General features: G+C 42.5%; 1 protein-coding gene across 1 annotated transcript; it reads left to right on the forward strand.

The window, feature by feature from the left end:
• The first annotated feature begins 6,793 nt into the window (after window positions 1-6,793).
• Window positions 6,794-11,710, forward strand: LOC139468997 (uncharacterized). The gene has a single exon (XM_071251135.1). It carries the CDS (start codon window positions 6,794-6,796, stop codon window positions 11,708-11,710), a length of 4,917 nt encoding a protein of 1,638 aa, XP_071107236.1.
• Window positions 11,711-14,156: the final 2,446 nt, after the last annotated feature.

The following is a 14,156-nucleotide window of genomic DNA, read 5'->3' on the forward strand; positions in this document are numbered from 1 at the left end:
ACGACGCCAAGCAGAGTTGCAATAGTGAGGGAGCCCACCTGACCAGTGTCAACTCCCGACAGGAGCTGACCCTCATCACCGCACTGTCCTCGGGGTAATCCTCAATCTCATCACAGCGTCCTGCAAAACACATTGGAAATACTTCAAATGGGCGCCCTGCTAAAATGAAACGTCAAATAGGTGTTCTGCAAACATGGAACTGTAAATAGGTGTTTTGATAAAACGATACTTCAAAAAGGTGTTCTGCTAAAATGGAACTTCAAATATGTGTTTTGAAAAAAATATACTTCAAAAAGGTGTTCTGCTAATATGGAACTTCAAATATGTGTTTTGATAAATGCTATTTCAAATAGATGTTCAGCTAAACGTAAACTTCAAATAGGTGGGGCGGTCGGGTAGCCTAGTGGTTAAAGCGTTCGCTCGTTACGCCGAAGACCCGGGTTCGATTCCCGACATGGGTACAATATGTGAAGCCCATTTCCGGTGTCCCGCGCCGTGATATTGCTGGAATATTGCTAAAAGCGGCGTAAAACCATACTCACTCACTCACTCAAATAGGTTTTTTGCTACAGTGAAACTTCAAATAGATGTTTTGTTAAAATGACACTTTAAATGGGTGTTCTGCTAAAGTGAAACTTCAAATAGGTGTTTTGATTAAATGAAACTTTAAATAGGTGTCCTATAAAACGCGTCAGTGAAATAGTAAAGCAAATAGTTGTTAAATGACCAGGACCTTGTTTCACAAATTGATCGTAGCTCTACGACTATGGTTAGTTTGTGTATCGCACTTACGACAATACGCTATCACCACACAGTAAAGACATAACGCCCTTACTGTCATAGACTTGCGACTATCGTAAAGCTAATATTGTTTTATAGCAACAGGGTCCACAAACCATACACCATGAACAAACCTATATCCTATATCTTAAAACAGACTCATAACAGCTGTAGCACAAAGATCGCTTTGTGCCAGTGGGTACGACTACTGCTACTACTACTACTACTACTACTACTACTACTACTACTACTAAAAGACCCGTGAAGATCCGGGTTAGAATAGGTCTTCAGCAACCCATGCTTGTCGAAAGAGCCGACTAACGGGGTCGTATGGTCAGGATCGCTAACTTGGTTGATGCAGTCGTGTAGAAATTAAACCATATAATCGAGGGAAGGGGATTTATTCCTTTTCATAGCGGGGCCTGAGTAGAGCTACTATATTGGTTGAAGTTTTACCTGTAGTTAAAATCAAATGTTTCAACTGACGCGTGGTCAGATATTGCATCTGTCGCAACTTTATGTTTTCTGTCCATGATTATGCCAATGCAGCATCGATAGCCACTTTGTGAGAAGGAAAAGAAGTAATTGATGGCATCAGCGCTGCATCAATCCAGATATGAGTCTTACGCTGTATGGCGTCAGGAGATTAGATAATGATTCATCGCGATCAGAGGGGAGTTAGGCAAATAGGACAGGACATCAACTGTTCATCTCGATTTCAGAATAGAGTTAGGCAGATAGGATGTATTGGTCACCATCAATCTCTAGAGTTAACGTATGATAACATTGTAGACGATGGAGGAACATTGAGCTAAGACATACTTCTATTCAGGAAACCAGACGACAACTTTTGGGTGGGCCTTGAGAGGGTCGACGGGGTGTACAAGTGGACAGACGGGTCGCCTACCCTCACGTGGGCTGGCATGCTGGTGAAGCTTAGGCAAGGCTTCAACTGTGGGGCGGTGTCTGCAGGCTGGCTCGTCACACGGCCCTGTAACTATTCCTACTACTACATCTGCAAGAAACTGCCAGGTAAGACGGGATCATGGTGGGGGTAGGGGCAGAGTTGGCTAGTGGCAGGGGCAGGGGCAGGGCAGGGTGAAGTTTGAGGCAGAATAGTTGTATGGACAGTGTGAGGGTGGGGCAAGGGCAGGATTGGGTAGGCAAGATGAGCGTAGAGGCAGAATAGGCTTTTAGCAATATTCCAGCACGGCGGGGGACACCAGAAATGGGCCCATGTCAGGAATCGAACCCGGGTCTTCGGCGTGACGAGAGAAGGGTAGGGGATGGGGGGGGGGGGGGGGGCACAGGATTGGGTAGGGGCAGGATGACGGTAGAGGCAGAATTGGGTTGGGGTAAAGGCAGGGTTAAGGTCGGGGAAAAGGCTGGGCCAGGAAGGATGGCGTGGTTCCGTACATGATATATAAAATACATTCGCCTTTAAATAGGAATTTGATGTACGGATGATGATGATGATGATGATGATGATGATGAAAATAAGACAGAAATGTTTATGTTTATGTTCCAGCAACTACAACTACAACAACAACTACTACAACTACAACACCAACTACAACTACAACCCCGACTACAACTCCTACTATGACAACACCTACCACAACCACAACTATTACTACAACCACAACTTCTACTACAACGACAACACCTACCACAACCACAACTACTCCTACTACAACCACAACTCCTACTACAACAACACCTACCACAACAACACCTACCACTACCACAACTACTACTACCACTACAACTACTACTACAACTCCCACTACAACTACCACAACCTCAACAACCACGACTACAACACCTTCCACAACTACAACAACTACTCCAACGCCCCCTACTACTACAACACCCGTCACAACTACAACCGCCCTCTTTACTTCAAGGACGACGTTTAAAGGTAAGAAAACGTTAATCTGATAAATCGTCACCGCAATTCCTAAATGTACAAACGTCTGCAGGCGGAAAATGAAAACAAAATTTAAAGATGTTTATGGTATTAGATCACAGATTCCACACTAAGAATGCACTTTCTCTCCACAGGCACAACATCCAACATCGTGGACAACCTGGTGTGGATCCGGAAGAAGTCCGACACGGAGAGTGTCCCGGACAACCGACCTAGCGCTGTGGGGATCGGAGCTCTCGGGATTTTCATAATGGCCGCCATCTTGGTTATGATATGTCTCATGGATATTGGCACGTTCGTGAAACACTTCAGATGGATGCGGAGAAATATCAGAAGCTTCTATCTCGGGCGTCGGGACGATAGGAGGATTATATACGACAGTGAGGACGACAAATTGTGAGAAGAAATCTTCCATATCTGAACACAAGAAGCCTTTGTAGACATTTACTGTAAAGCCCCATTATTCCGGCCCAGGCACAGCCGGAACAGAAGTGTTTGATACGTAAACACATTAACAAAGAGACATAACTTAAGATAATCTACACACTATTTACTTTGATTCTCAAAAGAAGAGCGACAAATATATTTCAATAATCATAAGAAATTTCAACTATTGTACGATTCTGACTATATCATAAGCACGTGTTTAGGAATCACTATGACATCATGTGTTCGCGAAAAGGTGAACTTTGGATTTTGTGTCCAAAATGTGGAAAAATAGATGTATTGTTATCACCTTTTCATTTGAATAGTTTGAAGATCATCTGCTCTTTTACTGAATGTGAATTAAACCCATCAACGGGCGGTCTTCCAGTGTGTGTTTTTTACCCTTGAGTGGGTGTTAAACCATACATATAGCTTTCCGCCTAGACAAATATCATATTCTTACACGCTATATTTTCTTTACAAAATTTATTTGCCGCTTATGAATGTTTCGTGAGCAAACTGTTAAAATCTGTCGAAGAGTTGGCTCACGTTCGTCCCTAAACTTTACTACTGCTACCCCGTGAAGATCCGGGGTAGAATAGGTCTTCAGCAACTCATGCTTGTCTTAAGAGGCGATTAACGGAATCGGGTGGCATGTCATCGTATCCTAGCTCATGATGTCAGTCACTGGATTGGTTGGTCAAGACTGCATTCATAAGCGTCCCGCTCTAATAAGTGTCTACGGCGATATTTGCTAATGCTAACATATCTGTTCTGAACAATCCCAATACGCGCTCCTTGAGTGAGTGAGTATGGTTTTACGCCGCTTTTAGCAATATTCCAGCAATATCACGGCGGGGGGACACCACAAATGGGCTTCACACATTGTACCCATGTGGGGAATCGAACCCGGGTCTTCGGCATGACGAGCGAACGCTTTAACCACTAGACTATCCCACCGCCCCCCTTCCGATTGATCAATGTACACAAAATGTATTTACTGTATAATATGCACCCTTAATTATGGGCAATTATGGGAAAATATATCTCTGATGTATATACGCACATACTTTTCTTTAGTATCATTTCAGGCTGTCCATATATGACTGCCATGATCCGTCATCGGAAATAGAATATCAATAAATCCGTATTGAATAACGCAGTTACGTCCCTTTACGTCGTTCCGTTTTACGACATACCCCGACAGCGCCAACTTATATTATTCACAACAACAACAATGATATTTTATTCTGTTTCATTTTTGACCAGTCTACACGCCTAGATAAGCATATCTCACGGTTAACTTTCACTGAGAAAATATTTTTTAAACGATGGAAAAGTCCGGTCACGTGATATGCAAATTAGCCTGGGGCAGTGATGTCATGTGACGTTATGTTATTCAAAAGCTGGATATGTCAATTGTTCAACTGGTGACCTGTTATGACCAGTAGCATAGCTGACATCATAACAACAAACACGTATTAAGAAAAAACAAGTTAATTTTACAAGTGAGTAGCTGAAACAAAAAAATGGTAATAAACATTAAATCTAGCATCATTATCTCAGAAAAATAAAGGTAAGTGATATAAGGTAATATTTGAAAATCACAACCACGAAGCGCATGTTTGTATTTTGTTTTACAACTTTACTTGTTGATTACCGGTACTTCACGTTTGGATCATAACATCGACGATCTGTTTTTTACTAACACGTAAATATGTAAGTTAATACGTGCAAGCATGTGCGTATTATATTTTTTGTAAGAGAAATACATATCTAAAGGCGTTAAATAAGGAAAAAAATCATTTTCTGTGTTCGCCAAACCACGGAATTTACGATCTTTTAATTCTGTTTTCTTTTTACCTAAATACTATTCTAATAAGTTCCCCCTATTTCTAATTTTGAGAGCGCCCTGGGCGCTTATTACGTCATTATGTCGCTCATTATGTTTATTAGGCCATTCATACATACAGAGTGATTCATTCTGCAGTTGAACGGTGGTATGGATAGTTTACATTTGAAACACTACCAATGTAATGTAACCGGCGGTAATATTCGACTAGACGTGTGTTATATTTGGGTCCTCGGGAAATTGTTTTAGTTCATACGACCTCCTTACATATCTGTGTTTATTCGTCTTCACGCTTGAATTGGCAAATATATTTTGAAGTAAATAATTTATATTTTTTATTGCCAGAGAGAGCGGTACACTAAAATGTACACTTTCTGTGAACAAGGTTCATACTTCTGTAAATGACCCGTGAATATCCGGGGTAGAATTGTTCGTCAGCAACCCATATGAAAGGCGACTATACTTGTCGTAAGAGGCGACTCACGGGATCGATTGGTCAGACTCGCCGACTTGGTTGATGCATGTCAGTGTATCCCAATTGCGTGGATCGATGCTCATGATGTCAATCACTGGATTGTCTGGTCCAGACTCGATTATTTACAGACCGCCGTCTTATAGCTCGAGTATTGCTGTGTGCGGCGTTAAATAACAAACAAACAATCTTCAGTAAATATTGTGCATTCAAATACTAGTTCCTTTACAACAACTCATCATGACCTGAGCAACAGTTTATGTTTTTTCACAGGTCCCATCTGTCACCTGCATCACTAAGTGGTACCTTTCAAAGATAGTGCCAATAAGACCGTGTCAGTAGTGATATTAATACAATTATTATCTCGCCTTTTACCTTTTCCTTAACCAACTGACCTTTCTAAGACGTGTCATCGTTGGGCTTTCCTCCCATGTTAAGCTGACATGCCGTGCTGTAACTAAAACACTGTTCAAACACCCCACTTATACGAACGAACTCTGAAACGTGTGTTAATTCACATTTAACCGCACAGTTTATCATTAAAAGGAAATAAGATAACCACTGTATAATACAAATAAAAACACAATTTTCACACACGGTAGCAATAATTAACGGCTGTCAGACTATAAGACACATTGTCCTGTGAGCTTTAAAAAACAACCTCTTATTCAGCATAGCGAGAGGTTGTTCCAGCCCAGTGACACGTACAGTTATGCCCTGTCAACCAAGCTGTCTACAGTCTGACTGCTTCAAGGGGACATATTACTCAAACCAAATGTACAGTGAAACTACCTATTTATTACCATGTTGTCCATTAAATACACAGATGTCAATCCCATCAACGGAATATTGTATATGGATGCAGTAACCTGCAGTTAGCGCAAAGCAGGGGTCACGATTTTTCATTTAAAGTCTCCTCGGATGGTTAAAGACACTCGTAAACGTGACACCAAAACGTGACACTGTTGAATATGCCTATCTCTAAGACAGACGGCATGTTCGGGTCAGAGGTCGTGTTAATCATGCACGCAACGTCACATGATGCGCCATGATCGCATGAGTGCGTCTGGCACTGTGAGGCTACCCACCATCCACCAGGCAGGTCTTTGGAGCTCTAGCGTGTTTAATACAAAGGCCTTACAAGTCTTCAAGTGACCTTTAACATTTTCGACTGACCTTGACACTAAAGGCTTTCGAATACTCTTTTCGTGCAACGGATTTGTGTTAAAGGTTAATATTTTCGTTCATCGGTGGTGGACACGGAGTGATTTACATACGTGGACATGCAAATTTGAAGACATCTGGAATACATACTGACCATTCTCTGTGAAACATGAAGGTCTTAGTAGCTTGGATGTGCCTTGTTGTATTGGTCCTCGTGATCAACGCTATAGGGAGCCCTCTGCCTGGATCCTGCCGAATCTGTCAAAAAAGGGGTATGTGTAAACCTCCAGACTGCATGTGTTGCGGGGACAGAATGCCCTTTCCTAGGAAGAAGACGCCCCAAATGGTTTATTTTACCTTCGACGACGCTGTTGCCAGTCAAATTATTCCATATTACAAGAAATTATTTCCACCAGATAGGTACAATCCAAACGGTTGTCCTATAGCCATGACATTGTTTGTGTCAGATAAAGATACAATATATTCCCAAGTAAAAGACTTTTACGACCATGGAATGGAGATTGGAGTTCACAGCGTAACCCACGATCATCTTACACCAGAAACGTTTGCTCAGGAAGCTCAAGGCCAAAAAGATAAACTAGTAGATGCAGGAATACCTGAAAAGTCCATCACAGGTTGGAGGAGCCCATATCTAGAAGTTGAAGGTAATACCCAGTTTCAGAATCTAACTGATCTAGGATTTAAATATGATGCAACGCTTTCTACAGCACAAACGGATGGCCATGGGAAATCATTTCCTATACCGTTTACACTGGATTATGGCTGGCCTTTCAGTTGTAGGATTAATGATTGCCCAACCAAGCCTCACAAAGGATTCTGGGAGGTTCCGGTTGTAGAACTGCGCATGACTCACGATCGACCATGTGTGTATGTCGATGCATGTCCCATACCATGGGGCAACCAATCAGCTGCTTCAGAGCTGCTGTGGCATAATTTCAACCGCTACTACGAAGGTAACCGTGCCCCACTTGGATTCAATATGCATGCTGGCTGGTTTTATGATTCAACCAGACTGAAAGCGATGGACCAGTTTATCAAAGCTTTGTCGCAGAAAGATGATGTCTACATTCTTACTGTCAGCCAAGTTATTGAATGGCTTAAGAACCCAACTCCGCTTGATGCTGTTAAGTACTTTGACCCTTGGGGTTGTGCCCGTAGTAGAAAAACAATGTTTCAAGAAGGCATATCAGTACGGAAGGATGTGCATCATCATCCCCACCTTCATCGGAGAGTATCTCAACCATGGTTACAACAGCATCGTGATACTGTTCAAGAGCAGCAACAGGTAGCAAACAAAGAAATTGATACCAAACCTCAAGACACGCGATCGAACGCACATTCTTCAACGTGGTGGCAGAGTCATAGCTGGTTGTTTGAGCGTAAAGGTCAACCAGGAAAGGTAGTGGATCAGAATACTGATAATCCTCCAAAAGCCAAACCTTCTGTAGAACAACATCGTAATATTGTGTATACGATCAAACGGAAGCCACAGGTGGAGCCAAGAAGTGATACTCCCATGGGTGGCATTGGGCGCCTGATGTGGTCCAAGAGGTCAACTACACAAGCAGATGCACCTACCTCTAAACCTCGAACAGAGCGAGCAAAACCTTCACAGGCTGAGATCGATAGCCACTCGTCCATTTTATGGACAATAGGATCGAAGGTGCCTGATACAAGAGGCAGTGTACCCAATGTCAGCAATGAGGGGAGGGCAATGAAAGTTCTTTTTGAAGCTGATTTGCAACATAGGCAAATGCCACAACATCCGACAACTACACCAAAGCCTCATGTACCCAAAACAAAGTCACGATTCCCTACACCAGAACAAGCTTTAACAAGAACTTTCCCTAGATCGAACATCCGATCAGATACAAAACTTTTTTCCATTAATGAGCGTATGCCATCTGGTTTTCCTCAGGAGACACCTCTTCCTATTGTACCAGAAAATATTAAGATTAATTCAGCATCAACACAGGAAGTGCCTCAGCAAATAGAACAAAACAAGCAGGGGATCAAACTAGGACCATCCCAAGAGCCACCAGGCTCTGCCAGCTTCAAACAGAGCATAGAGGCTCAATACCTGACCCAGAAAGAGAAATTGGCAAGGCTTAAGGAACAGCTGGATGGTTTGCATGCTAAATATATTGATGACTCACATGCTCAAAGCTCTCTACCTGCAAAAACAACTCCACCATCATCCCCACAGATACAAGTTGAACCTAAGCGACACATTCCATCACCAGGTGAGAAACGTCGTGATCAGTCTCGGCCCCGACCATCAGAAACAGGAAGAGACTGGCAGGGACGTGACTCTTCTATCACTGATCAAGCACGCCTGGATAAAGACTATAATATCCTTGATTTTATCGAGCCTCAAAGCAGTCAAGGCAACCGACCATCGCATAAAAAGCCTTCCGATATTCCAGAATTCATATTTGAACCCATAAAGAACAAGAAATCTACACCTGAAAGACGGATTCCTAAATCAAACAGCCGTGACATGTCAGTGATGGATAGATCTCAAAACAATAGACCAGATGTCCCAGTGCCAGGCTCTGATACAAACATACAAACAACTATAGCTCGCCAGACTGTTGATCAATGGTCAAATCCAAGCAGGTTCGGTGAGCCTAGGGACTTTAATGCTGCATTCAATGACAGTCCCAAATCAACCTTTCCCCCAGAGAGGTCAATGGAGGAACTTCCATTCCTTCCTGATCATTTACTTGATCACCCACGACCAGGTGTTACAGCGACACAGGACCCTCCTCAAACATCCAGTTCCCATAACACTAACAAGATGACCTTTAGGTTCGGACCAATGGAACCTGAAAACAACCTTGCTCCTGTTACAGGTGTTCCTCAACCAGCACAGCCACCTAACACTAGAGTGCAGGAACCCTCTCAAACACGCAGTTCTCTCAGTGCTGACAAGATGACCTTTAGATTCGGGCCGTTAGAGCCTGAAATGAAGCAAGCATCTCTTCCCGATTACCCTCCGCCACCAGCGCATTCTCAACTTCCATTCCTTCCTGACCATTTAACTGATAACCCTCCACCACCTGACACTAGAGTGCAGGAACCCTCTCAAACACGCAGTTCTCTCAGTACTGACAAGATGACCTTTAGATTCGGACCGTTAGAGCCTGAAATGAAGCAAGCATCTCTTCCCGATTACCCTCCGCCACCAGCGCAATCTAAACGTCCATTCCTTCCTGACCATTTAACTGATAACCCTCCACCACCTGATACGAGAGTACAGGAACCCGTATCACAACGCAAACAACCTGCTGCTCCAGCTGTTCCACAAATAGTATTTAGATTTGGGAATCCAAATGATCACAAACCCGCCCCTGCAAATATTCCATCAAGAAATCTTGAAGAAGAAGCAAGACAACGGGAAAAGATGGAATCTTGGTTGAAACAGAAAGAGCAAGCAGCAGAACCAGCACAGGGCGTTCCTTTGGTAGATACAGCAACTACATCTGTTAGTGGTTCAGTTAGTGAACAGGAAGGAATATTAGAAATGCTGTCTAAAATAAAAGCTTCAAAACCATCTCCCAACCATCAACCGGAGTTACCACCTGACAATTTTGCAACCCAACCTCCAGATCCATTTGATCCCATCCTGCATTTCCGCGAGACCAACCCACCACAGCCACCACCAACCCAACCGCCGTCAGCAGCTGCTTCACCGTTAGACAGATTCATGAAGATTGGATCTTTATCAAATATAAACTTTGGCAAACCTAGTACCCATGGCGAACCTAGTAGATTAGATACAGACACAACACCAAACCAATCCGGAGACTTTAGCGAAAAACTGTCAGCATTCTTCTCCTCTCAACATTTGACTGAGAAGCGTCCAGTTGCACCAATCAGCCCTGATCCACAACGTCAAGAAATCGTCAGTGTCGAAAAACCAATTGGAGGACGCCAACCACACACTGAACCACTAAGTCCCGATCCCTTTGTAGATTCTCCAACTTTCATCAACACATCAGGGAATGAGCAAATGCCTCCAGTAGACGCTCTTACTGCCAATCAAAACCACGGACTTCCTCCTCCTGTTCCCTACAACCCTCCAGTCACTAGTCCTACTGTATCCCCCGACTCATACACAACCGAGCCTCCATATGGTGTCTGTCAGCAGGATATCAACTGTTTCCTCCCTGACTGCCTGTGCAAATCTGTCGAAATTCCAGGTGGTCTTTATGGACCAAACACGCCTCAAATTGTATACATCGTCATGGATGGAAATGTGAACACCTATATGGAACCTAAAATCAAGTCCATATTTGACGGAACTAGGAGGAATCCTAATGGATGTCATATATCAGGAACACTGTTCCTGTCTCATAAGTATTCCAACTACACCATTGTCAAGTCATTGAGCCGTATCGGAGTGGAGATTGCCCTTGCAGGGATGCAACCAATAAACAACGAGAATGTTTCCCTCTTGAAGCAGGACATTGATAACCAGTTGCACAACCTGGCTCAGTATGGAGTTGATCCAACGGAAGTCTCTGGCTGGAGTAGTCCTGGTCTGAACCCGAAAGGTGATGAACAATTCCGTATCCTGAACAGAAAAAGATTCTATGACTCGACTCTTCTAACTGTTGACTCCGACCAGAAACTCCTCTGGCCCTTCACCCTCGATTATAGCTGGGGTGAACCGTGCCTTATTGAAACCTGCCCTAAACAGCCTCACCATGGCATGTGGGAGGTCCCGATCATTCCACTGAGACTAGACCAGACCAACGCCACCTGCAAATACGCTGATAGTTGCACGCTTCAGCAGATGACCGTTCTTGAGACCAAGGATTACCTTTGGGACAACTTCAAGCGATATTACAACAGCAACAAAGCCCCATTTGGCATCCGCATCCATCAGTTCTGGTTCCATACCCACTTTGCCGACAGCTTACAAGGACTTACAGAGTTCCTGGATGAGATCTTACAGTTGAATGATGTGTACATAACGTCAGTTGCCAAGATGTTGGACTGGCTTCAACAACCCACACCTCTCTCTGACCTACACCAGTTTCCGTTTTGGATGTGCTGATGGTGGTATTACAGGAGCTGTTCATGATATTGGGCGTTATATGCTCTACTGTACTCGAGCTCCATCTGTTATCATTAAGGCTAATTTGACTGGTAAAACCTGAACTGTTCAAGTGCGACCTAAGGCGGTGAGTTGCGGACGTTTTAATTATGTGTGATGCTTTCTCGAGGTCCCTCTGGGACAATTTTGGGTTGAAGGAGTGTCTACTCTGGAGGTTGGCTTCATCATGATCTGCGAAATATCTGTGACTTTTCTTCAAGTAAACTGGCTATAAAGGTATCTTGTTTATGTTTCAGCTTGTTTTGTGTTCAACTCAGTTATGTTTCGTGTGCTAGAAATCGAAGGTGGGGTAGCCAAGTGGCTAAAGCGTTCGCTCGTCACGCTGAAAGCCCGCGTTCAATCCCACACACGAGAACAAGGTATGAAGCCCATTTCGGGTGTTCCAAGCTGTGATATTGCTGGAATATTGCTAAAAACGCCGTACTCACGTACTCCCTCACCAGAAAAGGAAGAGTGCGTGGAGTGTGTGAGTATGGTTTTCATGCCGCGTTTCGCAATACTCCAGCAATATCATGGCTGGGGGACACCAGAAATGGGCTTCACACATTGTGCCCATGTCGGGAATCGAACCCGGGTCTTCTTCTGAGTCGTGAGTTCGAATCCCGGTTCGCCATGATTATTACTTTCTAGATTTGTCAGTACATACACATGCCCGAGAATACCTTCATGAATTTGGGCTTTCCTCTCACATCAAGCTGACACGCCCAGCATAACTGAAATACTGTTTAAAGTGGCTTTAACTCACTCAGTCGCAGATATTGATAGCTAGTAATCTCTACTTCTTGTAAGTACTGGAGAATTGAGTTATTGCATATGAATACAAACAGTGTAATTATCAAAAAATGTCAAGATCAATTATCATTTAGGTGGGAGGGAATTAAACTGTTGATACTAAATTCTATATTCAGTGATTGTGTATGTTCTAGAAAAAAAAGAATAATGGAGGGAGAGAACTTTCTTAATTTTAAGATTGATACGGTGTTTCTTAACTTAAACATAATTGGCAATGATGCGAGTAGATCCCACACACTAGACTTGGTGTAAACCCTGCTTTACGGATGTCTTGTTGGTCGTAGAGAAGCTGTCTTGATTATTGATTTTGCGTAGAAAACAGTTTCCTGAAGTCAAAACCGCTTTGAATATATCATTACCACACGATCAGACACCTCTTATAAGAACCCGGTGTAGGTATGTTTGAGCTGACTACATAAATAGCTTTGTGACACAGACCGGTACAGCCGTTGTCAAGTTAAATAAAAATACTGGTAATGAAAATGTCAAAAGTTGTGACACGACTAAATGCTGAAACTTCTTGACAAACATAATTATCAATGAAACCATTTGTCCTATGTAATTTGTAAAAGTAGGAACTTGAAAAGATAGAAAGAAGGGGGCCAGGAGGAGAGAAATTAATTTGAAATTAAATCAAGAAAATGAAAGACGTCTGTATCTGCTTATCACTTTAACTAAAAAATGAAATTTCTAAACATTTGACATATCACTAACGCCTCTTAGGGATTAAATGTGACGTACAAAGTTATAATGATATATACGTGGAGTTCAGTAAATGCGTCAAGAGGAACCGTCGACATGAAATGCAGAAAAGCAGTTTTCGGCCCTTGAAATAATAACATCAGGTCATTTATTATAATTGCAAGAATAAAACTTTTTATATTAATACTGGTAAAAATATATCTCAGAATGTATGATATCTAGTCATGAGTTTAATGGGCCATAAAGTATAATCATTATAAAGAGGTACTCATGAAATATCTGAAAAAATAAATTTCAATATCTAACTTGAACACGTTGAATGAAATAACACTCTCTGCTGGAACATTCATCCTACATGACATTGTTTATTTCAAAATGAGACCAGTAAGAGAAAAAAATGAAAAGTAGTATACTGAGCTAAGCTAAGACTTAACATGAAAATGGGGTTTCTGATATTTTAAGCAGTGATTTATCTCGGATTCCAAAGTAATTGCCCTGTGTAGGTCACTTGAAATCAATGAGAGGTCATAAAAACATAATTGTGTATTGATTTACATTGACTTTTTTTATGCAGCTTCTTGGCATCTTAACCAATGATTAGGAATGATACTCTTTGGGCATTATTTGTAATAGGATAAAATAAATACTTATTTCACTAGCAGAATACTCTTAAATAATTGATCTTAAAAATATCCTACCATTTTTAAATAGACTGCATAGTGCTGACCTCCGCAAGATGCGGCTGTCACGCACCGATCCAGTCTCCAGAACGGGCAGACAGAGAGGTGGCAGCGCACAATTACAAGGTGTGTTCGCCGTTAAATCAAGAAAACCAAGTAAACAAATTATCGTTCTTGGTCTAAAACGATACCCTACAAAGACTCCGTGAGCA

The sequence above is a fragment of the Haliotis cracherodii genome, unplaced genomic scaffold (assembly GCF_022045235.1).
Source record: "Haliotis cracherodii isolate W230 unplaced genomic scaffold, xgHalCrac1.p SCAF_1, whole genome shotgun sequence".
Classification (NCBI taxonomy): Eukaryota; Metazoa; Mollusca; class Gastropoda; order Lepetellida; family Haliotidae; genus Haliotis; species Haliotis cracherodii.

Bases quoted from the DNA above. Each gene is read 5' to 3' on its own strand.
- LOC139468997 (XM_071251135.1), top strand. From the start codon at position 6,794: ATGAAGGTCTTAGTAGCTTGGATGTGCCTTGTTGTATTGGTCCTCGTG.